This window comes from Pleurodeles waltl, chromosome 8, assembly GCF_031143425.1.
Source record: "Pleurodeles waltl isolate 20211129_DDA chromosome 8, aPleWal1.hap1.20221129, whole genome shotgun sequence".
NCBI classification, from domain to species: domain Eukaryota; kingdom Metazoa; phylum Chordata; class Amphibia; order Caudata; family Salamandridae; genus Pleurodeles; species Pleurodeles waltl.
The window spans coordinates 258584739-258611710 of record NC_090447.1 but is presented as its reverse complement, the minus strand read 5'-3'; the positions used below and the strand labels follow the sequence as shown (position 1 = coordinate 258611710).

At 43.4% G+C, this 26972-nt stretch overlaps 1 protein-coding gene across 2 annotated transcripts in view; it reads right to left on the bottom strand.

Annotated features, from left to right (window-relative positions):
• SAMSN1 (SAM domain, SH3 domain and nuclear localization signals 1) overlaps positions 1 to 26972 on the bottom strand; it is a 571601-nt gene that overhangs the window by 435386 nt on the left and 109243 nt on the right. For both annotated transcript variants that reach the window (XM_069204115.1, XM_069204116.1), the window contains 2 exons: positions 7668 to 7754; positions 2156 to 2235 (listed from right to left, as the gene is read on the bottom strand). In XM_069204115.1, coding sequence (XP_069060216.1) covers positions 2156 to 2235; positions 7668 to 7754 — 167 coding nt within the window. The remainder of the gene's footprint in view (positions 1 to 2155; positions 2236 to 7667; positions 7755 to 26972) is intronic.

Sequence of the window (26972 nt, the reverse complement as noted above, 5' to 3'; positions counted from 1 at the left end):
TTTTACTCCATAGACAGGAGTGACACCCGGCGGTCAGTGCCAGGCATAAATGTGACATCCCCAGTACTCACCTCAGAACATTACTGGACCTAAAAAAGTTCAGATGTGGACTGAACTTGCTGGCTGAGACATAGGAAGAGCCTGAAGGACGGTACCTCCTCTCTCTTGTACCCAGGAGAAAGACGTGGATTCCAAGGGTCCTAATGTTGACCTCCTGTTCAAGTTAAGGGGCACCAAAGATACATGAGGCCTTTCCTCCAACTTCATTGGACTCTGCTGTTTTCCTCCGCTGGAGTAAGTCCTAACCCGTCTCCCCAAGTGCTGTTGCTGAGGTCCTGCAACCCTTGGCTGTGTCTGGCTGGACTTCTCATACCGCCCCTGAAAACCTAGCACTTAATAACTTTTTGGTTCCAAAGACCTCCAGAGGACCAGTGCAAACCTACTAATCCAATCCAATGAAGGTGTGTTGCTGTTGACTGAAGACCCAGGTTTCTCCCTCTTAAAGATTTTCCACAGCAGCAAAATCAATTCAGCAGGACCTCACAGTCAAGGTATCAGTCCTCATGGAGTCCTGTTTGGCTACAGCCTGCAGTCTTGACCCACTGAGGAAAGATGAGCCCCAAAATTGTCATAAGAAACCGTGACTAGAAGAAGGCCCCAAATGTATCCAACTGACAAGGGACCAATCTTTAGTGTGAAATTCACATTTTCTCTGCAAGGGTCTTTCTTGCCAAAAAACAAAAACTTCACCAGGACCTCGTTTAAAGGCTATCCAAATCATTGGAGCCCTCCTCAGCTACAGTTTGATGCCTTGCCATATTTAGAGATGCTGCCCACGATATTTAGAGTGGCGTACAGTCCTGCGGACCACTCTAAACATTGACAAGAACTGCTGTCATGGTGGTTCCTGTCAATGTATTAAAAGTCTGATGATTGTCACCATTGTTGTCAAAAACATGGTGTGGGGGACATTTAAACCTTTTACTGTAACTTATCACCATGTTTTTCACAGCAGTGAGGGAGAGTAAAAATTGATCATTTGACTGCTGTCTTTAAATCAGGTGGGTGGTCAAATGGCCAAACCTCCAACAGCCTTACTCCGTCAGAAGAGTATGTCAGCGATAGAGATGGAGTAGTCTTCATCACTGGCATGCTTAAGGTCCTACTGTCTGTAAATCAAGTGGACATACCTTCAGTTTGATGGAGGGGGTTACTCCATTGTTATGGCAATGGAGTACAGTTTCTACCAAGCTCTAAATCAGCCACCAAGTATCAAGGTAAAAGTTGTGAGTGGCTCAAACCTGGTTTCTGTATACCACTTGTGCTTCATTGTAATTTGCCTAAAGTTCTGCCTAGGTTTCGGTCTACCGTGACCAGTTGACCGTGGCTGGCGATTAGTGTTTTTTGGTGTTATTTTTATTAAAAACTTTGAAAAATAATATTATTTAAAATCCATTTTCACTTAGCCTGTACACACGTCTGGCTATCATGTGAAAAAAACACCCACCAATGATGCCTTAAAGGACACAGAACTCCAAGTGGAGTGTTCACCAAACCAACTTGTGTGGGTAGCATTTGCTTTTGGAACCAAATACCCACAAGAGACACAGCTTCTCAGGGTGCATCGCAAGACCACATGTTGAATTTCAATGCAATTCATGTTAGTGGAAAGTCACAAACTCACACAAATCTATAGATTGTTACGAAAAACAGGACATAAAATGGAGGAGGACTGCATCTTAGTGAATCTACTAAAAAAGAAATAGACACCTTCTGGGGAAAAAACCGTGAGAAGCCAGGCTTTAAGACACCAAACCGAACAGCTTAGTTAGCCTGATAATGTGTCTCTTATCATCCAGAGAACCCGTCTCTGGTTAACCCAAAAAACACCAGTTTGACATTCCAAAGGGAAATGTACCAGGGGAATGTACCAGGCAACTGGATCACTCAAAAGAAGGAGATTCTGAACAATCAGCAAATGAAATCCGCTGTGCACATGGCCTTCCACGGTGAAACAACGAGCTGAGAGTGCTCAGTTTTAATTGATGATAGTTAAAAAAAAGTAATGACGCTGGTTACAACGGTAGAAAGGAGAACATTTCTCTGATACGGTCATGTATTTGAATACATATTAACTTCTTTAAGATGTAGTTACCTGGCCTGGAGTTTCATCGGACTTCTTTCCTGAAAGTAAATGGGTCCTTTCTCCATTCGGAAATTCATCTTCAGTCAGTTCTGATTAAAGCACAATAATAAAAATGCATAATTTTAAATGGTATTAAACATTTATGTGTGCATTGGTTATTAACGATGTACAGTAGTGTATGCAAGGCTAAGGCTACTGACACCACTGGCCACATGTCCAAATCAATTTTGGAAAGGCAGCTCCAAAAAATCCCACAATACAGATGTTTTGCATTAAAGTTACTTGAACGATATACAAACTCACAAGCATGTTTGAAAACGTATGCTCGTAAGCATTCTTCTGAACCCCCCGGGCATGATTCATAAAGAAAAAAAATCCATGTTTAAGTCAGGCTTACCAATGGAAAATAACTTCAGCTTGCATGCAAAATTCCTTGATTTGCAAGCCTGTTTAGATTGTATAATGACACTTAAGCATGCGAAGGGTTTTCCACTTTTGTCAGTGACACCTCGATGAGTAGTTTATAGCTTCCCTGGACAATGAGCAGGAAATTGTAATGAAAACCATATGAAAGGTCACACTGTCTTTAAACTGTGAGTATTCACAAACACTGTAATATTTTTCGCACTTGTATTTGCATTTCCAAATTTACAATTGAATGACTTAGAAAGGAGTGATGTATAAACTGTGGAAATGTGTAGAAGTGTATCTCGTTTTCCTAGCGGGTGTTGAAGAAGGACAGACTTTTTATAATGATAAATCGGTTATAGTAGAAAGGAAACATTATTTTTTTTAAACATAATCAATATCCTAACATAATTATGTAGGTAGGGCCAAATTGGCCATTGTGACACTCTGACATGTTTCCAGTACAACCTATGTGGGATGTGCTGCCAACATGCAACCATGCCCCCTTGATCTCTTCTAGTCCCAGCCTCATGCACTGTGTGGCTACCTTGAACATTATTGTTATGGCTTATTTTGGGTTCCTACTATGCAGCCTAGCAATATTGTAAGGACATACCTGACATATGGTTAAAGTATCTAAATAACTCAATAAGGGGAAATATAATGAGAAATCACGAAGGATATACATACAATCTGAATCTGCAGACAGTGGTGACACTACTAGACTCATTGAACAACAAGGATTCCTCAGTCTTTTCTTCAGGATAAAAGTCTTCAGTCATGAAACTGGGCTCGTCTATCTGCTTCAAAGTGTTCCACATACCCCCTTCCCCAACAGGAAGCACTAGTGAAAGCATCAATCTCTAACAATAAAGGGCCAAGAGTACTAACATCAGGAATACCGATTTCCTAATTGTGATTCAGAGAGAATTGCAATTAGGATATCGGTACTCCTAGTGCTTAAAACTCTCTTGAGTGTCATTAGCGATTCCTAGTGGGTCACAAATAGACCCACCTCATGCATATTAATGAGGTAGGCCTCAATTTTCAAACCATTAGGAATTGCAGCCATCACAGGTATGGTGACCTTCTGAGGTCAGCAGACCACCATGTCTGTGATTGAGTTTTAATATAACAATGTTATTTTTTTTTAATGCAGCCCGTTTTCCTTAAAGGACAACAGGATATGTGCAAAAAGAAAGAATGAAGCATTGCAGGTTCTTTTTTTAAGAGTAGGCTGTAGTCCATGGGACAACGGCCTGCTCTTAAAAAATATTAATATTGACATTCTCAAAGGGGAGGGCCCCTCCCCTTTGAGTTTGGGTTACCACCGGTTTTAAACTGTTGGTGAAGTATTACTTTTTAGCGACTGGAATTCAGATGCAAAACAGTAATACATACCACACCCATTCAGTATTTAGAAGGGACGCACTAGACACACCCCTTCCAAACACCCAATCACAAAGGCAAACTGCATTTCAGTAACCAGTTACTGAATCATATTTTGCCTTGATACTTTAGAAAAAGCTATTTTGCAGTCGCAAATGGCCTGATTCTGCAAATTGGGCCATTTGAAACCAGAAAAATGCTTTGTCATCTAGCCTATAGCCCCATGACCTCAGGAACATAACATCCTCTCCTGAAGCAATCCTACACAGATCTCAAGATGTGCCTATCAGAAACGTTTCAGACACTTGAGTAAGATCCTGGAAAGCAAGATCTGCTTTCTTCTCTTGATATTGCCGCAACCCTGTTGCCTCTGTTTGATATGCATTGTCAATATCAATCATTTGAGTCTGGTTGAATCTTTGCTGAGACCTTTAATTAGAATGATTCTCCTTCTTGGCACTTTTTTTTTGTTACTTTTGTTTTCAAATTAGTGTGGAAGGTTACAGAAATTAAAAACAAATTCAATCACTTTAGGAGGTCTAATTCTAGAATCTTAAATTACATTTGTTGAAGAAAATGTCTATTAGAATCTTAGCAACCAGGAAATAAAATGGAGGGTCCTGGCCCCTGTTCATTCTTCCTTAGTTGTCTGATAAACCATACCTAAATGTAAAACCTTCTGGAATCTCTCACCTAGGAGTCTGTTGGCATTGGAATCTTTTCCTATGTTTCATTTTAGAGTTGCAACAGCAGGTGTAAAAGTGAACGCTTCTGAATCTGGATAAAAGAAGAGACTCTCAAGGCTTCTCATTGTCTTCAATGTGGACTTGATTTTGAGGGTCGGGTGTCAACAGACTGCCTAATGTGGAATCAGGAACTCTGTGTCATTTGTGAAAGAGTATGCTACAAGATGCAATGGAAAGTGTTTACCTAGCTATTGAGTACTTATTTAAACAAAATACAAACATGTTGGTTGTGATAGGGCGTGCTAGTTCAAGGATTAAGTGACAGGATAGTGGCCTGGGGCAGGCAGGTTGAATTCAGGACAATTAAAGCTGTTAATTGCATTGTTAGAGGTGACTTTCTTGTATTCATCACTCTGGGATTTTCCTATCTTGAGCCTAGATAGAGAACTGTTTCATTTGGTGTGAAGACAGTCAGTGGTGTAAAGGAAGCTTTTCAGAGTATTCCTGCCAACAGTTTTGCAGATCCAGCTACACAATTTAAATATAACACAAGCTTGTCAGTGGGTGAATAAATGGATTCATAAGTGCTTAAATAAGTGGCAGGCTGCAGGTACAATGGTTTACTGTCAAACCTGTCAATCTTAGGGTGGTCTTCCCTCAAACATTTTGCCTTCACTCCTCCTGTTTTGCTGAATTTCTTTTGGTTGGCCTTAGGACTCTGCACACTTTACCACTGCCAACCAGTGATAAGGGGCTTGTGCTCTTTCCCTTAACCATTGTAAACTTTGTTTAAACCCAACTGGCACATTTAATTTACTTGTAAGTGCCTTGTAAATTGGTACTACATTTCATACATTTACCCAGGGCTTCTAAGTTAAATGCTACAAGTGGACCTCTATTACTGATTGTGTCACCCACTTTCGTAGTCTTTTAACACATGTGCCAGGCCTGCCATTGCAGCCTCTGTGCACAGTTTCAAACTGTCATTTCAATGTGGAAAAATATTTTTTTCCAGGCTTAAACTTCCCATTTTAATACGTATACCTCACCCCTAGTGTAGGCCCTAAACAACCCATAGGTCAGGGTGCAGAATATTTAAAAAGTTGGACATGTACTTTTAAGCTGTACATGCCCTGGTAGTGAAAAACTCCCAAATTTGTTTTTCACTACTGTGCGGCCTTCGACTCCCAACAGGATAGCTTTAGGTTGCCCTATTACATTTAATAAGTGATAACATTTGATTGGGGGGCAGGTCATGTTTGGTGTCTGAGGAATTGTAATTTAAGACCCTCTTTAATGGTAAAGTTGGTTTTTAGACCACAAAAGTAAAACTGCTACTTTTAGAAAGCTGGTATTTTAATGTCCTAGCCGCTTGGGCCCATATTTATACTTTTTTAGCGCTGCATATGCGTCATTTTTTGATGCAAAAGCAGCGCAAACGTGCAAAATACAATTGTATTTTGTATGTTTGCACAGTTTTTTGTGTCAAAAAGCGGCACAAATGCGGCGCTAAAAAAGTATAAATATGGGCCTTGGTGCCTTCAGCCTGTTCCTGGGTCACATGACTAGGTGTAGGTGGCAGTAGGCCTTTGTGTATTCCTCCCAGACAGTATCACAAACGAGAGTCTGTGTGTTGGCAGGATAGATCATCTCTGGCTTGATAGAGGTGCAGAGCTGTCACCTACCCCACTTGCACTTCAAAGGCACAGGCTCAGCTCACACAAAAAGGACATTGCACTAGCCCACTGTGCCTGCAGAGAGACTGGGACCAGGGTAGGGATGCAGGAAATTCCAGTAACCTCTATAGGAGCAAACTCCAGAAGATTCCCCCACTTCAAATCTGGCACCATCTTCAAATTTTTGACCTGTTGGCACAACTCCTCAGTACATTCCTGGACCTGGAGATACTATAGAAGAAGGACACTGCGCTGCCCTGCTACTTGAGGCCTGCCTGCCTGCTGAGAAAAAAGACTGGGCCTGCACCCTTCATTCCAGACTGAAGTAACTCCAAGGGTCATCTGACTGACCTCCTGTCTGAGCTACAGGTACACAACAAACTCCAGAGGTTCTGCAAAATCCATCATGAAGCAATGCCAAACCTTGCAAAACCTAGCCACACAGCTGTCAGCTCCATCAGAATTGACACCGAGCATTGCAAAGCCTCGCCACACAGCTTCCGGCTTCATGGGAACCGATACCAAGCTATGCAAAGTCCCCTAAAGAGTCATCTGGCAGCCCAGCGTCATTGGAAGCGACGCAAGATGACTCAAACGCTCGCAAAGCAACCTTGCGCAGACCATACACCAATGACATAAAGAGCAATGCCCAGTGGGCCATTGTTGGTCCTGTGCCCAGCCCGTCCTCCATAGTGGTGACTGACTTTGCCCTGTATCCTTAGTTGGAGCTTTGAGCCTTTAGGTGCTACTTTGATCAAAAGTCTATAAAACTGCATATCTCCAGTTCTACCAGTTGGATTTTTGTCCTTTTTGTCTCAAATAATTTATTCATTTTACTAAATTTTTCTAAATTGGTGTGGTATTTTCCTAGTGTTGTGTTTTGACTTAACTACTATAAAGAGCAGCATAAATCTTTTATGTAGTGATACTACGTTAAACCTGACTGTTTTTGTAGCAAACTACTAGGGGGGTTAAGCACATGTCAATTTACTGAATCTTTGTGGTTCATCCTGAGGGGCATTGTGGCTGTTGCTTGAGAAGGACTCATACCCTCCTCAACCAACAACCCAATTTCTCACACTTACTAAGTGCCTCAAACGATCAATGAAAGACGGGTCACTTTATTTAGAAGCTAGATCCCATTGGCATTGCCAATCCTTGTTGTGAATTTCGGCTACAACATCAAGCAATTTAAAAGAAGTGGAAATAAATATTTTGTATGAATGAAGTAATCCTCAAAATACTGTGATAACAGAATTCCATGCAAGTATTAACATTTATGTTTTTGTGTTACTTGTTTTGCTAATCATGTAACCGTGCAAAAGGCAATACAAATTGGTTTAAAAAATAGGTAATTATTACCTTCAAGGTGACAATGCCTTCTGTTATACGTGTCTTTTTCACTCTTTTTAGAGTTCTGCACAAACGTGGAGTTTAGGGTCTTCCTTTCTGAGAATGAAACATAAAGAATTGTCTATGCAACATATGGCGTTGTATTAGTTTATTAATTTTCAAAAGTATAATTGCTCACAAAAAAAGAGGGCATGGAAACATATTTTTATGTTATTTGTAAAGAGAGGGTAAAGGGAAAGCCAACTGAAAAGGTGAATCTGAAGCAATCTGCTAACTCAATTAAATTCCATTTGAGTTCGAAATTCAACTTTCTTTAGATAAAACAATGTCTCGATCAGGATTACACAGGTGTCAGCCAGGCCATTAGTCGTAGCACAATTTTTGTTTAGGTTTATGTGGACTCGTCATATGACCATACAAGCAGTGACTTTTGATTTAAGGTGCAAGACCTTAAACAGTGCTGAAAATCCTTTGCTCAGGCAGAATAAAAATGCATGTGCTACTAATAAGAAAAATACCACCAGCCCACTTATAAAAAAACAATCCAATCATATTACAGTGATGGAAAGAGAGCTTGAAAATCCCAACAAATGTAGCAAGTCAATGATTATTTCAGTTTTTTTTTCGATTCAACGTAAACTAGACCTTCCCCGTCCTCATTATCACCTCCAACAGAATATCTGATTCGAACAAAGGTTCAGCGCAATCTATGAATGAGAATAAAACATAAAAGTGACACACACTTCTTGACCTCCTGTCTTAGATATTGTTTTTTATACCTCACTCAGGTTTTTCAAGGAAGTGTAGTCTAACCAAAGGCTGCTCACCAAGAACCCAATTCGTTCACATGTTCCAATTGAAATAAAGAATGAAAATATCTCAATTGGTATCCAGGATATAAAGGAGAAGGGAGAGACCTTGGAGACACTGGTTAAGGACAGCCACTAGATTTTGGCTCAGGACATTCGCTGACCCGGTTATACGTGATTTTATAGAAAACTATTTAATGGAATATCATTAGTGTGAAACAATGTAATCTAAAAGGCTTAATGGGGATTTTCAGAGTGAATGGCATTTACCATTTCATAGAAGCCAATTTATTGAATGTCTTTTTTTCAAAATTGGTTTTTACATATTTTTTAAGGTGTAAATAAAATGGTTGCAGGTCTTACTTTCAGAAGCATTTGAGTTGAAGGTTTTTATTTCGATCCTTTATGTCAGTGGACATTATTTTGGATTTATATATGTTACCGTCTCAAAAAATTAGTTTGGATGTTTATAATCTGCTGTACCCTCACCACCTCTAAACACCATCCATCTCTGCCCCCTTAAATATGCCTCCACATGCACATGGTTTATCCACCAATCCCTGACCCCTAAAAGCCCTTTCTAACCCTAAACTTCACCAGTCTCTGAACCCTAAAACCCCTCACCACACCTAAGCTCCACCCATCTCTGACCCCTAATCTCCCCCATAACTTTGGGCTGCTAGGATGCATCCAGCTAAGCGTTTGACTACTGGAACAGGTAGAATCACAGTCTCTGCTGGATTCAGTTGCAGAATATCGATGGGCATCCACCAATACACAATAGTCAGTCCTTTAACGCAATGCTCAACTCCTTGCCTGTCTAAACTAAGCCAGCAGAGAGGAGATAGCCCAAAGTATCTGCTAGGTATTATTTGCAAATAATTAAAAGCCAATCCCTTCCTGATGGAGTACAGATGCTAGGAGTTGAGATAAAGATTGAAAAGGAAAGGGCATGTCAGACACTTGTGGTACGCAGTATGGTCGAGTTTATGATTAGAATGAAGGCAGAGCGATCATTTGGAAGTTTATTGTGAGGAAGGTATTCATTCACTGAAATGCCAAGGCCCTGAAGGCAGCTCCGTGTAAGCTGCCAAGCAGAGCATTATGATCGATGGTATCAAAGCCAGCAGGTCCAACAAAATCATCAATCCTACCTCACTTGTGTACTTCACCAGAAGCTTGACTAAATAAGGAAGCAACCAGATGGCGTGAAAATTATTAGCGGATTGCCAACAGCGTCTTTCCAGACATTAGGTAAAATACCTTGATAAAGTGAACTATTGAAGAGGTTGAGAAGAAAATGTAGGTTGTCCTTTGATACACATTTCATCATGTTGACTCGACATGTGGCATTAGAGGGACAATATTTATTAAATAAGTCTGCTACCTCTTCTTTGGTGATATGAGCAAAGTTGTCATACAAGGGAACGAGCTGAGGCAGATTAAGAATATGTCAATGGCATTGGCATCCTTCAGGATAGTGTCATAATCAAGTAGATTTTATCTCTAAAGATCAGGCTCAATCTTCCTAGATTTGAATTGATTGAATGATCCTAAAATGTTAGCCCTGAGAATCTATTAACTGTTACAATGTAGAAACATTCCTTAGATATATTAGGATTATTAGGAGCAGATCTAACGCCAACCCACTTTAACAAACTGACCCGATCCGCCAACACATGAATAACGTTTTTTTTTCTCCTCTTACAAAATAGGTCATTTAATACTGCCTAGTTGCATGGGTTTAGAAAGTTCTAGGTTTGTGTTTTCTTTAAATCTAGGATCTACCAATATTTTCACTTCTGCCTCGTTGTGCTTTTAACAACGTTTATCTAAATGCACCACTACATCTATAAACTCTCATCATGTAGCATGAGGATCTACTACCTGTGCCAGTACCTACTTTAGGTTCCCTTGTTGTACATCATTCAGATTTGGGGAACAACATATCAAAACTATGCTTATGAAACACAGTCTTCAGTGGTTCTTGATGTGTAAACTAGTAAGCTCATTGCCCTTAAGGGCTGCTTAATAGATATTGGCTCATGCCGAATCCCTGCTAGCTGCAGCTGCACAAGGATATGACTCAGTTACTCTGAGGAAAGTTAAACCCTCTGGGAATAGATCATATCACCATCTGCGGCACCACAACATCCCTACACATAAGGCCAAAAAAGTTGTAATATTCTGAATTAACTACTTTCTTTTACTCCTCAATTAGGAAAGGTAGAGAGCAGCATTAATTATTCACTTTCCCCTTTATGGATGATGTTAGACCTGACAGCCTTAGGGTGGTCACCCCTAACGTTTTGCCTGCATCCCTCCACTTTTTGGACACTGTTTTTGCTGGTTTTTAGACTCTGCGCACTTTACCACTGCTAACCAGTGTTAAAGTGCCTATGCTCTCTCCCTTTAAACATGATAACATTGGATCATACCCAATTGGACTATTTAATTTACTTATAAGTCCCTAGTAGTGTGCACTATATGTGCTCAGGGCCTGTAGATTAAATGCTACTAGTGGGCCTGCAGCACTGATTGTGCCACCCACTTAAATAACCCCTAACCTTGTCTCAGGCCTGCCATTGCAAGGCCTGTGTGTGCAGTTTCACTGCCAATTCGACTTGGCATTTAGAAGTACTTGCCAAGCCTAAAACTCCCCTTTTTCTACATAGAAGACACCCCTGAGGTATGCCCTAGGTAACCTATAGGGCGGGGTGCTGTGTAGGCAAAAGGCAGGACATGTACCTATCACATAATGCAGTTTGTTGCACTTGTGTCTGACCCTATCTCGCTTGCTTGTTAGGAGTAATTTGTCAAACCGGAAGAGTCAGAAGATCAGCAGTGGCAGCAGAGAGAGACGCGCGGTGCAGTGCGCGCTCCCTCAGGAATTCCTTGCAGCTTGCTGCTCCTCCCGCGGACCCCTACGGAAGCGGCCCGTTTGATCGGGTGCGGCTTGTGAGGGGGCAAGGGGGGGGCGTAATTGCCGGTGCTCCAGCTTCATCGTCTCATTTGCTGCAGTTGAATAGCCTCAGCAACTCCAGCCAGCAACAAACCTCCTGCATATCGACACACCAGCACACTGGCACACCGGTAAGAAGAAGTGCCTAGCGCATACTGAACCTGCATACCTCCAACCTCCAAGCAGCACGCCAGTCTCCGCTTTCTGCTGCGGCCCGGAAACAGTATTTTGAGCCTCCACCGCCACTGCTGCCTCTGCCGCCAAGCTGTGTTGCACAGAGTGCTGCCAGCTCTTGTGCCCGTACCTGTAATATGCCCCCTGCTTCCTGGCATATTTGGTGCCTTGTTGTGGACTGAGGGGTGCTGGGCTTTCGGCGACGCGCTTATGCCCAGGGGAGTGTAAGGTCAGAGTTGGCGTGGAATAACTGTAAGCAGTAGCAGCAGCAGGAGGGGGCGTGGTAGTGCAAGTGCCGTGAGAAGGACACAGTGGAAAAGCGGGAGAGCTAGTCGCCACTAAAGCACCATTAAAGCGGGAGTACCGCAAGAAGATTGTAGCGGGGTAGAATTTTTTGGTGGCGAAGAAGTCCATTCACAAGGGATAAGAAGAGAAGGAATCCATTCTGAGCCCCATCTGTATATATAAGGAAACTCCTGGATATTGTATATTGTGTATTGTGGTGCATTTGGACAACGTGGACAGCTGTAGCTGCTCAGTGGGTCCTGGCGTGCAGTTCGAGAGGAGCACAGGCCACCTTGACTCCAACTTGAGGGCTCTGGAAACTCTGGGGGAGAAAAAATAGAGCCCTAGTGGCTCTAGCTGGCAGTTAGCTCCTGGTGGCGGTGCAGAAGCGGCTGGTACTAGACCAATGCGGTTTGCTACCCCCGGTCCTTAATTAAGAATTAAAAGAACCCCTACATTGTAGCTCGTGGGGTGTGGAGTACTGTGAACTATCGTGGAATATTATCCAGTACCTAGTACAGTACTGGTATACAGTATACAGTACACAGTACACAGTATGCTAGTGAGCAAAGCTGGAGCGCGTGGCATAAAAAAAGGGACCAAAGACAGGTCTTAAATCAAAGGAGACTTTGGGGGTGCTTCAGCTTTCAGAGGTATTACATGGGAATTACGAAGAAGGTGATGGAGGAAATATACCCCAGTTGTTGGATCAGGAGGATACCCAGAAAGACAATGGCGACAGCGGTGAAAAACCCTCAGGGACCCCACTGGAGTATCAATCAGAGAATTTGTTGGGAAATATTTTAAAAAGACTCATTATATATCACAGGCATGAGAGGGAAATAATATCTTTGATTCTAATCAGAGTGAAATTGCTCGACCCAGAAGGAATGACTTTCAGATCTCAGACTCATTGCAGATGGAGGATTTGTTCCTAGAGGAGGGGTTAGAGGAGGCGAGTGGGCGTAAGGTTTCATTGGAACCCAGGCAATCTTCATCCCCATGCCTCCCACCACAAGCCAGGGGTGGTATAAGATTAGAAGAGGGACCCCCGTCCTGCCCTGGCTGTGAGAGAATTGTAGAGAGGGAGGGTCTTGTAGGAGGCTTAGGGGGACTTGTCAGAGAGGAGAGCGAAATAAGTGCACTTCTGCCATCTTCCCCTTGGGCAGACAGTCTGCATTTGCGTTAGATACCACTGCCGTACCCGCCGAGTCACTACTAAATGTAATGTTCCTAATGCAAAAGACCCTGCAAGCAATTTTAGAAGTGCTGACAGCAAATATTAGTTTGGGTAAAGTACATAAAAATCAATTGGAAGGGATAACAAATGAGCTGAAATGTATTAATAGTAGTATGCCAGAACTAGTACAACCTGCATTGAAAAAAAGGGATCAAGGAATAGACACCCTTGATCCCCCTGAACAAAATAAAGAAGGAGGGGAAACAGGTATAATGCAGACATTAAATCAACAGTCAAGATATGTTTCCAAACAACCAATGCTGGTGATAAAGAGGAATCGCAGATGAGGGAGAAAGGGATATGGTCCGCATAGTCTCCACAATAAACTCCAATGTAGGAAGCGAAGTACGCAGAGTAACATTGGGAGCAAAACATCCGTAGGGAGAGAGGGAAAGGTAGTGCAGGCTAACACCTTAAGGACTGACTGTGGCCAAGAGTGGGAAGTAGTAGCCCTAGAGAAAGGAGCCACATCACACAAAATACCTAGTATACACTACAGAGAAGTGAATCAGCGAGGAAAAAGAAAGAAGGGTAGTCAAGGGGTAGAAGTGGAAATGGAAGTCATGGAAGAATTAGAAGAAAGAGTGGAAAGGAGTGGGTTAGAGGGAGAGAACAATGTTAAGAGATCAGTAAGAAGGAAGGGGGTACAGAGAATTAGATAATCCAATTTTCCCTGTGAAGTGCGTTTTCACTTAAAGGCCATGAGAATAAGAGGGAGCGGGAAAGTCCTAGTGGAAGGGAATGTAAGTGGATATATTTGGAGCCTTGGGGAAGAGAGACTGGGAGGAAACGGCGAAGGAAGTTAAAACCCTTGAATCGTACCCGCCTTTTAGAAGTAATGGCCTTGTGCCCAAGCCTATGTGAGATTGAGTCAGATGATATAAAGCAAATAGGATTTATATTAAGCCCGGAGGGGAAAGAGGTGACTAAAGCACTCTTCTACTCTGATTGTAGTAGACGATTGGTACTGCAACCAGATGCGGAGCTAATGAATGAGGGTGTAAGATTAGTGCAGCAGAGTGAGTTAGAGGGTGAGACACAAGATAGGAGAGCCCTCATGTGTCATGTAGGTCTGTTCCCAAATCGAGTGCAGTGTAATTTGTTAGATAATAAAAATCGCAGAAGGTGCGTGGATGGAAACAATGGCAGTTTAAGTGTAACCGTTGTTACAGAGTATAACGACCCACAGTTGAGGAATCGTTTTGAGCCCCTTGTAAACCCCGTGATAAGTATAGTAGGGGAGAATTGAGTGATGTGGACTAGGAATTAAGCCCCGCGCACAGCCATTTGATCTTATCCTGGAATTTGGGAGGTTATAATAAACACTTAAAACAAGATTTTTTTAAAGGAGAGTTTGAAAGGTATGATATAATGTGCTTCCAGGAAACCTGGCTGTGCGACGAACCTGAACTAGTAGATGGTTTTATGAGGCTTTTTAGGGGAGCAACATGGCAAGGGTTAGGACGCCCATCAGGGGGCCTGATAACCCTAGCCTCAACTAGAATAGCGAATAAGTTCACAGAAATAAAAACCAAATGTCGCTGGTTATTGGCAGGCCAGGTAGATTTCTATAATGTAATTGGAGGTGCTAAACAGCTTATGATAATCAATGTCTGTATACAACAGGGGAACGTGTATGACTATGATATCCAGCGGGGTCAGTTTGAGGAAGATTTGGAACTACTATGTATCGGTAAAGCAGGTTATTTGACTCTAATGCTGGGAGATTTTAATCATAAACTTGATCCTAATAGCAGTGATAAATTGTAAAAGGAGCTATTGGTAGCTGCACAAATCCCTAACAGCATCTTTCCAAATGTAGAATGTTCTGCTCGGTATTTGCCTTTAGTAAGAACCTTCGGATCCTTAGGTATGCTTTGTCTAAATGGACGTATGAAGATGGATCGTCCGGCAAAACAGACTTTTCGCATAAGCAATCAGGTACGCCCTATTGATTATGCTTTTGTAAACACCTGTTTTTTTAGAGAAGTGCTGGACTTTGAAGTCGAGCATATAGAGGGCAGTGATCACTGGCCACTCCGCTTAGTAAAACGATCAGCCGATAAAACCCAAAAAGAAAGAGAAAAGGCATTGATAGTGCTTGTTGAGTACCCTCGTAGGATAACGACTCAGCTTACAGAAAGTAGTCTAGAAGCACTCAATGAATTGATAGTAAACTATCCAAACCTTAGTATGGAAGAAGATCCAAAAGATATGTTTAAAGGCTATAACAGGGATATTGCATTAATGGTTGACTGCTTAAAAACCAAATTAAAAATACCGCAAGAGGGAAAGATGAAGGGAGAACCATATCAGATGAATATTAGCAAAATATGGCTTAATTGGGAATGTAGGCGTAAAAAGCAAAAGATGTGAAGATTAGAAAGGGAATGTAAGATAAGACCCTCCATCAAGTCAGAAGAAAAACTCCATCAGGCAAAACAAGTTACAAAACAATTATAAGACAGAGGAAAAGGGAATCTGTTAATAAAAATTGGGATACAATGATTGAGGTGATAAGAACACGGAATATAAGGGGCTTTTGGCAGTTGGTAAGGGAGGGGAAAAAGTCACGAACGATGCGGTGTTTGGTTGGAGAAGAGCACTGGCATAAATATTTGTCTACTATATACAAAGGTATCAATGATGAGGAAGGTGATAGGGTTACTAGGAGGTTTGGTGAGAATACGAGATTAGCTTTTGTCCCACAAAGAATAAGAGAAACTATTGCAGCTTTGAAACTAACTAAAGCGGCAGGTCCAGACAATCTCCCAGCAATAATAATAAAAAAGAACATTGATTGGTGGAAAAAATCTTTTCACACTACGTTTTGTAAAATTTTTGAATATGGATGTTTTCCAGAGAATTGGAAGGGTGCCATGATAAGACCGATTCATAAAAAGGAGGATCCAACACAACCAAAAAATGACCGGCTGATAAGACGTAGGTGAAAAGGTATTTACGAAGATATTGCTGGGGTTAATTAAAGAATGGGACGAGGATAATGCTTTGATACCAGTAGAGCAAGGTGGATTTAAAGAAGGTCACTTGACAATTGACCACTGCTTTAGTCTGTGGGCACTAGCAAAAAAAATAAATTGAAATGCGAGGAAGCCTGTTTTGCTGTTTTGTTGATTTTCGTGCCGCATTTGATTTGGTAGATAGGAAATTATTATGGGATATGCTAAAACAGTAAGGGATTGATTTAGATGTATTATTTCTCCTTCAGGGTCTGCATTCACACAATTGGGCCCAAGTAATTTTAGACATGAGTGGTTCACTTTCAAAAAGGATCCCCATAAGGAATGGTCTTTGCCAAGGCTGTGTGTTGTCCCCAATATTATTCACATTATTTCTGTCAGACCTGGCAGGGCTGTTGCAGGAGGTTAAAGGCCTAAGCCCAAAAATGGACGGCATAAATGTTTCCTGCTTATTATATGCTGACAATCTAGTGATGATGGATATGACGGAGTTAGGGCAACAAAGGAAACTGGAGGTGTTTTACTCCTATTGTCAAAGGAAAAAAATGGTAGTAAATATGGATAAAACGAAAATAATGTCTATAGGGAAAGAGAAAAGTGTATTCACCTACCGTCTAGGAGGAGAAAAAATAGAGAAGGTAAAAAAATATAAATATTTAGGTACGTGGTTTGACGCACAATTGAGATGGAAAGATCATATTGAAGCCCTAAAAAATAAAGCTTTATCATCAGTTTGGGGATAGAAACAATTCAGTAGTAAATATGGGGGTCCTTCCCTCCAGCCTGTTATTTCTGCTTTTAATGCCATGGCACGTCCCCAGTTCCAATATGGGGTGGAAGTTTTAACATTTTCCGAGAAACTAAATTGGGAGACAAAAGAAAGCATTTGCGTAAAGCGTATGCTTTCATTGCTCCCATCAAGCATGCTACAAGCTATAAGAGAAGAATGTCAACTGACGGCATGGACTTACCAGGGTCTACAAGCTGCACTGAAGTTTTGTTTGAGTATAAGTGATGAAGGGATCTGTAAGATCGCAAGATTGTGCAAAAAAGAAATAACAAGAAGTGAGTTACATTGGGCGTTACAAGTGAGAGGACGGTTAGAAAAGATCTGCGTCCTCTTAGGGTTACCCGACAACCAGTGGTATGGTGCACAAATCTCGAAATAAAATCTATGACAAATGAAAGGGAAAGGGCAAGAGAAGTAGATCTGAAGTATTTAGAGAACAAAATTTCAACTCAGGCTATGGTAGGCGGATGGAGGAATCCGGAAAACTTTCCCTATATAGAGGCTCTACCCACCCCAAGATTAAGGGAGTTAGGGGGTCATTCCGACCCTGGCGGTCAAAGACCGCCAGGGCCGCGAATGGAGGAAGCACCGCCAACAGGCTGGCGGTGCTTCCCTGCCCATTCCGACCGCGGCGGTAAAGCCGCGGTCAGAAAAACGGGTCTGGCGGTTTCCCGCCAGATTTCCCCTGGCTGGGCAAATCCGCCAGGGCAGCGCTGCAAGCAGCGCTGCCCAGGGGATTCTGACCCCCTTCCCGCCACCCTGTTTCTGGTGGTTTACACCGCCAGGAAGAGGCTGGCGGGAACGGGTGTCCTGGGGCCCCTGGGGGCCCCTGCACTGCCCTGCTACTGCATGGGCAGTGCAGGGGCCCCCTAACAGGGCCCCAGCCTGCTTTTCACTGTCTGCCTAGCAGACAGTGAAAAATGCGACGGGTGTAACTGCACCCGTCGCACACCTGCAACACCGCTAGCTCCATTCGGAGCCGGCTTCAATGTTGCAGGCCCCCTTCCCGCTGGGCAGGCGGGCGCTAACACTGTAGCGCCCGCTGGCCCAGCGGGAAGGTCGGAATGCCGCCAGCGGTCTTTTGACCGCAGAGCGGTCAAATGGCGGTTCCCGCCAGGTGGGCGGCAACCGCCGCCCGCTGGGGTCAGAATGACCCCCTTAGTGTTACAGTTCCGAATTGGGTTGAATCCAGGCTACAGGTATCCTAAAGTAAAAGCATTTCTTAAGGATACTCAGGGCCCATGCACATGTGGCTTACAACAGAAATATAGTATGCAACACCTACTTTTGGATTGTTACTGGTTTTTAGAAGTACATAAGAAGTTTTTAAAACCAATTTTTAAGGTATATAATAATATTAACCGGGATCAAGCGCTGAGGTTACTTAGAGATATGAGATTTTTGAATGTAACCTGTGCACTGCGCCTATTTTTAAATGGTTTAAGAGGGGCTTTAACTGGACTTATAGGGTCCGGCATAGTGTAGGAAGCAAAGGGGAATGGAGAGCTTTAACCACTATAATTGATTATTTTAAAATTGTATTGGTGGATGGTATCATAGAAGATTTGCCACGTCATAGCGAGTCATGAAGTAAAATGCTGAGCACTTTATATTGAAAATTGCACTTTATGAAATTGTAAGAACCTGAGTCTTATCAGAATTATATGTATGATAAATTGTTTAGCACATTGCACTTTACGAAATTGTAAGGACCTGAGTCCTGTTAGAATTATATGCGGGATAACTTGGTTGGCATGGTGCGTCCGGAAGAATTAGTCGGGAAATGAAATTGGTTTAAGGGTGGAATAATTGAATGAATTATGTAAGTAGTGCGGGTTAACAAGAATTAGATTGAATCAAGAATTTGGTATGTGAATGTATTATGTAATAGGAAATCTTTTTTAAATGAATTTGTACACTCTATTGTTTTTACACTTTTAAGGTTTATGCCAAATAAAAGGAATTTATGACTTGACTTGACTATGTAGTTTACATGTCCTGGTAGTGTAAAACTCCCAAATTCGTTTTTACACTGCTGGGAGGCCTGCTCCCTTCATAGGCTAACATTGAGGCTGCCCTCATACATTGTTTGAGTGGTAGCTGCTGATCTGAAAGGAGTAGGAAGGTCATATTTAGTATGGCCAGAATGGTGATATAAAATCCTGCTGACTGGTGAAGTTGGATCTAATATCACTATTTTAGAAATGCCACTTTTAGAAAGGGAGCATTTCTCTGCACGTAAATCTTTCTGTGCCTTACAATCCACGTCTGGCTGGGTTTAGTTGACAGCTCCTTGTGTATTCACTTACACACACCCCAAACACAGGATACTCAGCCTCACTTGCATACATCTGCACTTTGAATGGGTCTTACGGGGCTGGGAGGGTGGAGGGCCTGCTCTCACACAAAGGACTGCCACACCCCCTACTGAGACCTTGGCAGACAGGATTGAACTGAAAGGGGACCTGGTGCACTTCTAAGCCACTCTTTGAAGTCTCCCCCACTTCAAAGGAACATTTGGGTATATAAACAGGGCCTCTGCCCCTTCCAACTCAGACACTTCCTGGAGAAGATAACTGGAACCAGAACCTGCATCCTGCCAAGAACTGCCTGGCTGCCCAAAGGACTCACCTGACTGCTTTCTGTGAAGGACTGCTTCCTTGTTGTTGCCTTGCTGCCTTGCTGCTCTCTGGCTGAGGTGAAAAAGTGCTCTCCAAGGGCTTGGATAGAGATTGCATCCTGTTCCCTGAAGTCTCAGGACCAAAAAGACTTCTCTCTTGCTACTGGACTCCTTGTGCGGTGAAAATTCGACACACCGCTTGCTAAAACCGATGCACAGCCTGCCCTGCAGTGAGAAATTTGCTGCATGCCGAACCGGAACGACGCAGCACGACTTCGCAAGGAGAAGATCGGCGTGGCGCCTGCGTTGCGACGGGAACTTCGACGCACGGCCCACCGGATTGACGCACAGCCGACCTGGGACGATGCAGCCCGACTTCCTGAGGGAAATCGACACAGCGCCTGCCGTGCAGAAGAAACTTCCACGCAATGCCCACCGGAACGACAAAGCGCTGGTGACTTTGCTCCGCAAGCCCAGGATTCCACGCACAGACCCCGGGGCGTCTGAAAACCCGACAGCCTGAAGAGGATCCATGACCGAGCGCTGTAAATCGATGCACAGCCATCCCTACATTGAAACTAAACGACGCATCACCGTGTGCGGCCCGAGAAATCGACGCACATCGCTTTGTTTCCATGCTTCTCCTCTGCGGCCCTTTGCAGAGATCTTTCACGCAAACCAGGTACTTTGTGCTTGAAAGAGACTTTGTTTGCTTTTTAAAGACCTAAGACACTTTATATCACTTTTCAGTGATATCTCTATATTCACTTATTGCATTTCTGAAATATCCAGATAAATATTATATATTTTTTTAAACACTGTGGTGTATTTTTGTGGTGCTATATTGTGTTATTGTTTGATTTATTGCACAAATACTTTACACATTGCCTTCTAAGTTAAGCCTAACTGCTCAGTGCCAAGCTACCAGAGGGTGGGCACAGGATAATTTGGATTGTGTGTGACTTACCCTGACTAGAGTGAGGGTCCTTGCTTGGACAGGGGGTAACCTGACTGCCAACCATTCACCTGAACTATTGTCTAAATTGAATTCATGACTCAATTATGCCAAAATCCCTGATGCTAGAAGCCTTTTGCTGTTGAAAAGATATATTGGATTTAAGTGTTTTTACATCATACTTTTATGCTTTAAATCAGTGTGCCCACCTATGTCAAAGAACTAATTAGTTAACCTCAAAGCACTTATTTTAGAAGGTCCATTAAAAATGGGCACACTCTCTCACTGTTCTAAGTTCTCTTAGCAATAAGGGGGTGACATATCCTTAACCTTGGGGTAGAATTTGGGCACACATTAGCAGAATACCTGAGACTAGAGCACTCACTGAGCGCAGCAGCAAATATAACAGTATACATTCAGCCATAAACTGAGATAATCAAAGTGCGGTTTGAATGGATTGACATGAACAATTACTTTTCTTATCTCCTAACTTCATACAAGGTTTTAATGGCGTAGTTTTTGTTTCCAACGTGTAATGCCAAACATTTTTTGCAGGACAACAGAAATTTACCCTCTCAAGTCTACAACTTCAGACTTTGGCAAAGAGAGAAGTGCTGCTGCTGCCTTGCATGTTTGAGGTGCCCTTATCTGAGATAGCCATTGTCTGTTCTTCGTTCTATAAAAATTACAAAATAAGTAAATTAACAAATAAATAAAGAACCTGCATACACTGAATCAGTGAAAAGACTAACAATCAATAGAAACTCTCAGTCCTTAATATCATGCACAACTCCCTTCAGGTGTCCTGTTGGTCCCTGGCCTGAATGAAGGGGTGTCTTATGAAGTTTAATGCTGCTAATACAAAGGCCTAATTCTAAAAGTGCAGATAGGTGTGACTTAACAGAATGTGAGATTTTGGGGCTTAATGTAGAACTGGGTATGTGGAGCTTGGGCCTGAGAGGTATGGTTTGGTCATAAGAGTGATTAACAGAGTTTGATCAAATATGGAGCATCCTTCCAATAAAATCAGGGATATGTCCAAGATGGCATCTTGGTAGGTCGCACTTTCTCAGGGCTCCCAGTGGCCCTCTGTGCCTGACAGTTATCCAGTTCATTTAATGGCATTGGTGTCATTCCCCTACAATGTGTCTTGAGCTCCCTTGGCTTGCACTTGCCCTGTCTTGAGGCAAAGCGGAGTGGCATGGAGCTGCCTCAGTAAGTGGCCCAGTGCTGATAGCACTCTGTGTGGGTGCGCTCTGGGTCTGTGCTGGTTGAAGCTTTCTCTGAGTGTCATGATTGTACCTTTCTGCAGGGATGAAATGGATGCAAGGCAAATTTACCAACTTCCTAATGAGACAGACAGACTTCAAGGAGCCATATCTGGCCTAATGGGTTGAAGGACTGAGTCTTAAAGCAGGACTCAACAAGGTTTCACCAGGATGACAGGTGTGACTTTTGGTTTTCTGGAAAACACACATAAAAAATACTTTTAGACCTAGTAGTTTTCGTGCATCTTTTCATTCTAAACTGGGCTTACCCTCATGTCCCTTCTCCCTTTCTTATGGTGCTGAGCCCTTAGTATGGAATGTGGTAATGCAACTATATAAAAAAACTCACAACTTTACTATTTCACAGTTAAGTAGAAAACATGTGAATATAGAGATACTTCATGTAACACATACCTAATTATCATTCTAATAACCAATCAAGGTATCTAAGTTTGTTCAACAGAACTATCCGTTCCTTTTTCCCTGTAAGTGTAAATACACAAGATTAATTTGAAAATAGTCTTATGTGGGAAACCAGATAAGTCAAGGCAAGTTTAACAACTACCTAATGAAGGTTCTTTTTCTTAATACTTCTTATAAGAATTTACATGAATTCAATCTTATTTTTAGTATCTCTTTCTTATGCAGGAACAGATTCCAAAAGAGGTTGGCTCACGAAGGAGTTCCATAAGATAAGGAATTTTTTGTTGAAACCTTTTTAAATGAAAACAATGTTACCAAACAGTGGATTGCCACTTGTAATATGTTGTCTTTCCATTGAATTTATCAGAAAGGCTCCAGGATGCTGCCAGTACCAAAGGCAATGGTGCACGAAGGGGGAAAAAATAAATAAATAAATTAAATAACTGCGACAAGATGACCAGTGCTTGGAAGGACATGGTGAAGAACACCGCATCTGAATCAGGTGAATACTCAGGGGAAACTGAGGATGAGCCGTCATCGGGGAGCAGCGCGTAGCCTTAAAGGCTACATGCTCCACCTTAAAGGGGCCGTGCATTGCGGTGCCTCACAGTAAGCAGTGCTGTCATCTCAAGGGGGAATGGACAGACAGGACCAGATCAGGGGCTTCGTTGTCATGGGGAGAGAATATGGAATGCATCCAGCAAGGAAAAACAATTGGAAGCCTGCAGCCATGTTCTGTGCATGAGTGCAAATCAGAGGACCTATAAAAATCAGAAGGGCCTACTGGGCTGAGTGGAGCTTGTTGTAGGAGGCACTAGATCGGCTGTCACAGCAATGGAAATACCACAGATGGAAGCAAAACCTCTTTTGGACACTGCTGAAACCAAGGGAATGTGATATTTAGACCACACAAAGCCATGGTGGTGGTGTGACAGTACCAAAAGGTGCACCAGGCACTGTAAGTTAAGATCACAAAGTGACAGTGCTAGGGCCTTAGAAGCAGGCCTAGTCGAACGTGATTGGGTGCTAACACCTGGAGATGTGGAAGTGAACTGATCAGCTGAAGGGAAAGAAAGGTACCAGCTTGATGACAGGAGTAAATATTGTATCTTATGTGCTTGACAACAAATGGAGGCCAGATAGAACCAACAAAGACTGAGCAGAGCTGAGCCACCCTTAGGGACACTCAATTGGCAGCTGGGAGTGGAGGATTCTTCTCACAGGAAGTAGACAATTGCAGTGACCACTGGGCCTAACATTTGTGCTATGGTGCCTGGCTCTGTTCCTGGATTAAGAGCTGGTCCTGTGGCAGGACCGTGCTCTGCAGAATGCGTTAGGTGTTGGATGATGCCCATGAGGGGCCTTCAGGGTTAAAATAGCTTAACATTGTACCGGTGGAGTGACAGTAACTACTGAACAATAATTTCTACAAGGTTAGTATCAAGTGTGCACAATGATGAAACCCAAGTGCATCAAACATCTGATGTCCAATGGATAACTAGAAAATATTACCCAAGTATCTGATTTGGCACCTATGGTGCAAATGGGCTCTTCAAAGTTTTGACAAAATTCTACGAGCTATTCTAGACTCAAAAAACACCTGGAACTGTAGATTGATGTTGTGGCATTAAATGTCTGTTTTCTTAGAACTAATCATAGAAAATTAGTGGACTAAGACGGGAATAATTAACCACTCTCATGTTCCTGTACCCATCGGTGAAAGAAATTTGAATCCAGTGGCCAATCCTGAAGGTCCCAGATCCATATCTTGCATACAAGAGCTGAAGATTCAGAAGGGCATTTCAGATGGAACAATATATAATCATTGGTATACCCGAATCAATGGAAGGCCCAGACATGGAACTGTTCTTAGAGACATGGTTAAATGACAATGTACTGGCAGACACAATGGCAACATTTTTCTCTACAGAGAGAGAACATAGGGGGTCATTCCGACCCCGGCGGGCAGCGGGCGCCGCCCGCCGGGCAGAAACCACCCAAAGACCGCACCGCGGTCCAATGACCGCACCGCGGTCCAATGACCGCGGGGGTCATTTCAACTTCCCCGCTGGGCCGGCGGGCGATCTCCAAAAGATCGCCCGCCGGCACAGCGGGAAAGCCCCTGCAAAGAGAAAGCCGGCTCCGAATGGAGCCGGTGGATTTGCAGGGGTGCGACGGGTGCAATGGCACCCGTCGCGATTTTCACTGTCTGCTAAGCAGACAGTGAAAATCTTTGTGGGACCCTGTTAGGGGGCCCCTGCACTGCCCATGCCAGTGGCATGGGCAGTGCAGGGGCCCCCAGGGGCCCCACGACACCCGTTCCCGCCAGCCTCTTCCTGGCGGTGTAAACCGCCAGGAAGAGGCTGGCGGGAAGGGGGTCGGAATCCCCATGGCGGCGCTGCAAGCAGCGCCGCCATGGAGGATTCCCTGGGCCAGGGGAAAACCGGCGGTTCCCCTTTTCTGACCGCGGCTTTACCGCCGCGGTCAGAATGGCACGGGAAGCACTGCCAGCCTGTTGGCGGTGCTTCCTCTGCCCTCCACCCTGGCGGTTTGAAACCGCCAGGGTCGGAATGAGGGCCATAGTGTCCTGGGGCGCCTGCCCCCTCCAAGTGCCCCTGTTAGACTAAGGGGAATGTACCTCTTCAACTAAAGAGATTGAGACCTAATTCTCCAGCTTTTTAGAACCACATGACCCTGGCAGGAGTAAGGTCATAATTCTTCTAGACTACACAAGCTAGCAGGTGGCGAGAGAGAGAGAGAGAGAGAGAGAGAAGGCCAAAGTGGTTGAGGGGTGTTGACCCAAAGTCAGCAGATGCTGGAATCTTGGAACAGGAAGGGGCGACAGACTTCGGAGAAGGTGACACTGGAGATTCAGACTCTGAACTGGGCAAGAGAGCCCTCCTGAAGCCCAGGTCCACAGACACTTTAATATAAAGGTACCGACAAATAGGATAATGAGGATGTGCAGGTGTCCAGATTGGTATGGGCTGGTCGCACATCAGGAATTGGTCAATCTGGTACAGGCAAGAAAATACCAGTGGGGAGGAAAGCCCCATGGTGGGTAGTAGTGCTGGAACTGTGAAGTTAAGCCACTGGTAATTTGTTGCAGTGGATCTGCTGGCACCTCCTAAGGCATGGACTGGACATTTTGCTATGATGAGGGTAACCTGATGACAGTAATACAGCATTTCCATGGAGAGATCCACAATGAGCATGCCTGTAATGAAACTGGCCCAGGACTAGACAATTCCTAGGGGCTGAGGCACCTGAGGAAGAAATACAAGAACATGGTGGAACGACTGGGGAGAGTGAACTATAGGGAGTATCTTGCAAGAAACCATACTTAAGGTGACAGATCTGAATGTTTACTGGTATGGCTTCTGAGAGAACATGCAGACAGGAAGCTAAATGGCACCATTAGACCCTCCCATTCCATAATAATCAACTCACAAGCTGAGCTAAACTAATGTTTTCCACAAAACTGCCAGACCTTAAACAAAGCCTCCAAAGGACGGGATCAGAGTTGCCTAAGTGCAAACCAAGATGGAGTGAACATGCTGGGTCTAGATTATTTAAATTGTCAGGCACTTTAGAAAATATTGGGCATAGAAGAGGTTCAGAAAGTGATAGAGTAGGTGGCAAGGAACAAAACCCAGTGGCAGATGGCCTAGGGGCTAATTTTTTTGTGGTATATAGGACTATACACACCTGAAGCTCTGTAAACTATATGAAACACCCAAACAAGTAGGCCGTTTGCTGTGTTCGATGGTGGAGGCTCTCACAGTGGTCCTTCCCAAACATGGGAGTGACCTCTTAGCCGTACAATCATATCATCCCTAGTTCTTCTAAATCCGGATTACCAGATCCTGGGGAAAATACTTGAAAACAGGTTGATGACTGTGGTAGGTACAATAGTGCATCCAGACCAGAAGGGCATTGTGTCAGGCAGGAACACCTTTCTCAAGCTGCGAAGTCTGTTCAGCTTGACAGACAATCCTTTAGAAGTGGACTTATGGCATGTGGCACTCCCCGATATAGAAAAGGCCTTAGACACTCTTGGATGGCAACATCTTATGTGGGTCTTAGAAAAGTTGGGAATTGTCCCAAATGGCCAGAAATGGCTCCAATTATTACACACTCAGCCTCTGGCACGTGACCCAACAGTACAGAAGATATTGGTATAGTTTTCGATAAACCGGGGTACTAGGCAAGGCTGCCCAATATCACTTCGTATTTTTGCCATTCCAACTCCTGCCTGATTCCACTTTGACCAATGTCAGATATATAACTCACAGACTCACCGTTTAGAAGCCTGGAGTGGAGATTTGTTTCTTTCAAGTGCCTATGCGTGACTGTGTATCACAAAGATGGATATTTCATTGAGTGTAAACAGCGTGGTGATAGTCTTGCAACAGTTCATCAGGTTTTGGGCGCTATTGCCATTGTTCCCATTGCTGGCCCTGCCCATACTGCTGTACTTTTTCTCTGCTCTACCAGTGGGGCTGCCTAGGAAGCTCTTTAAAAAGCTGGACAGGATGTTTTCGATCTTATCTGGGGATCAGGCAGAAAAAAGGTGGCATTACATCAACTGCAGTATCCAATCAGAACCGAAGTTTGGTGGCTTCCAACTATGATTTGTATCATGTAGCGGCTCAGCTACAATGGATAATGAAGTGACTGAGTAGTGACCAGGCTCCTGAGTGGAAAGACGTGTTTGGTGTATTTTTTTGGAGGTGGAGGCCAACTCTAACATGCAGCCACCGTGAAAGAGTGCTAGATGGGATTGGGTACGAATGGGAGTATCAGC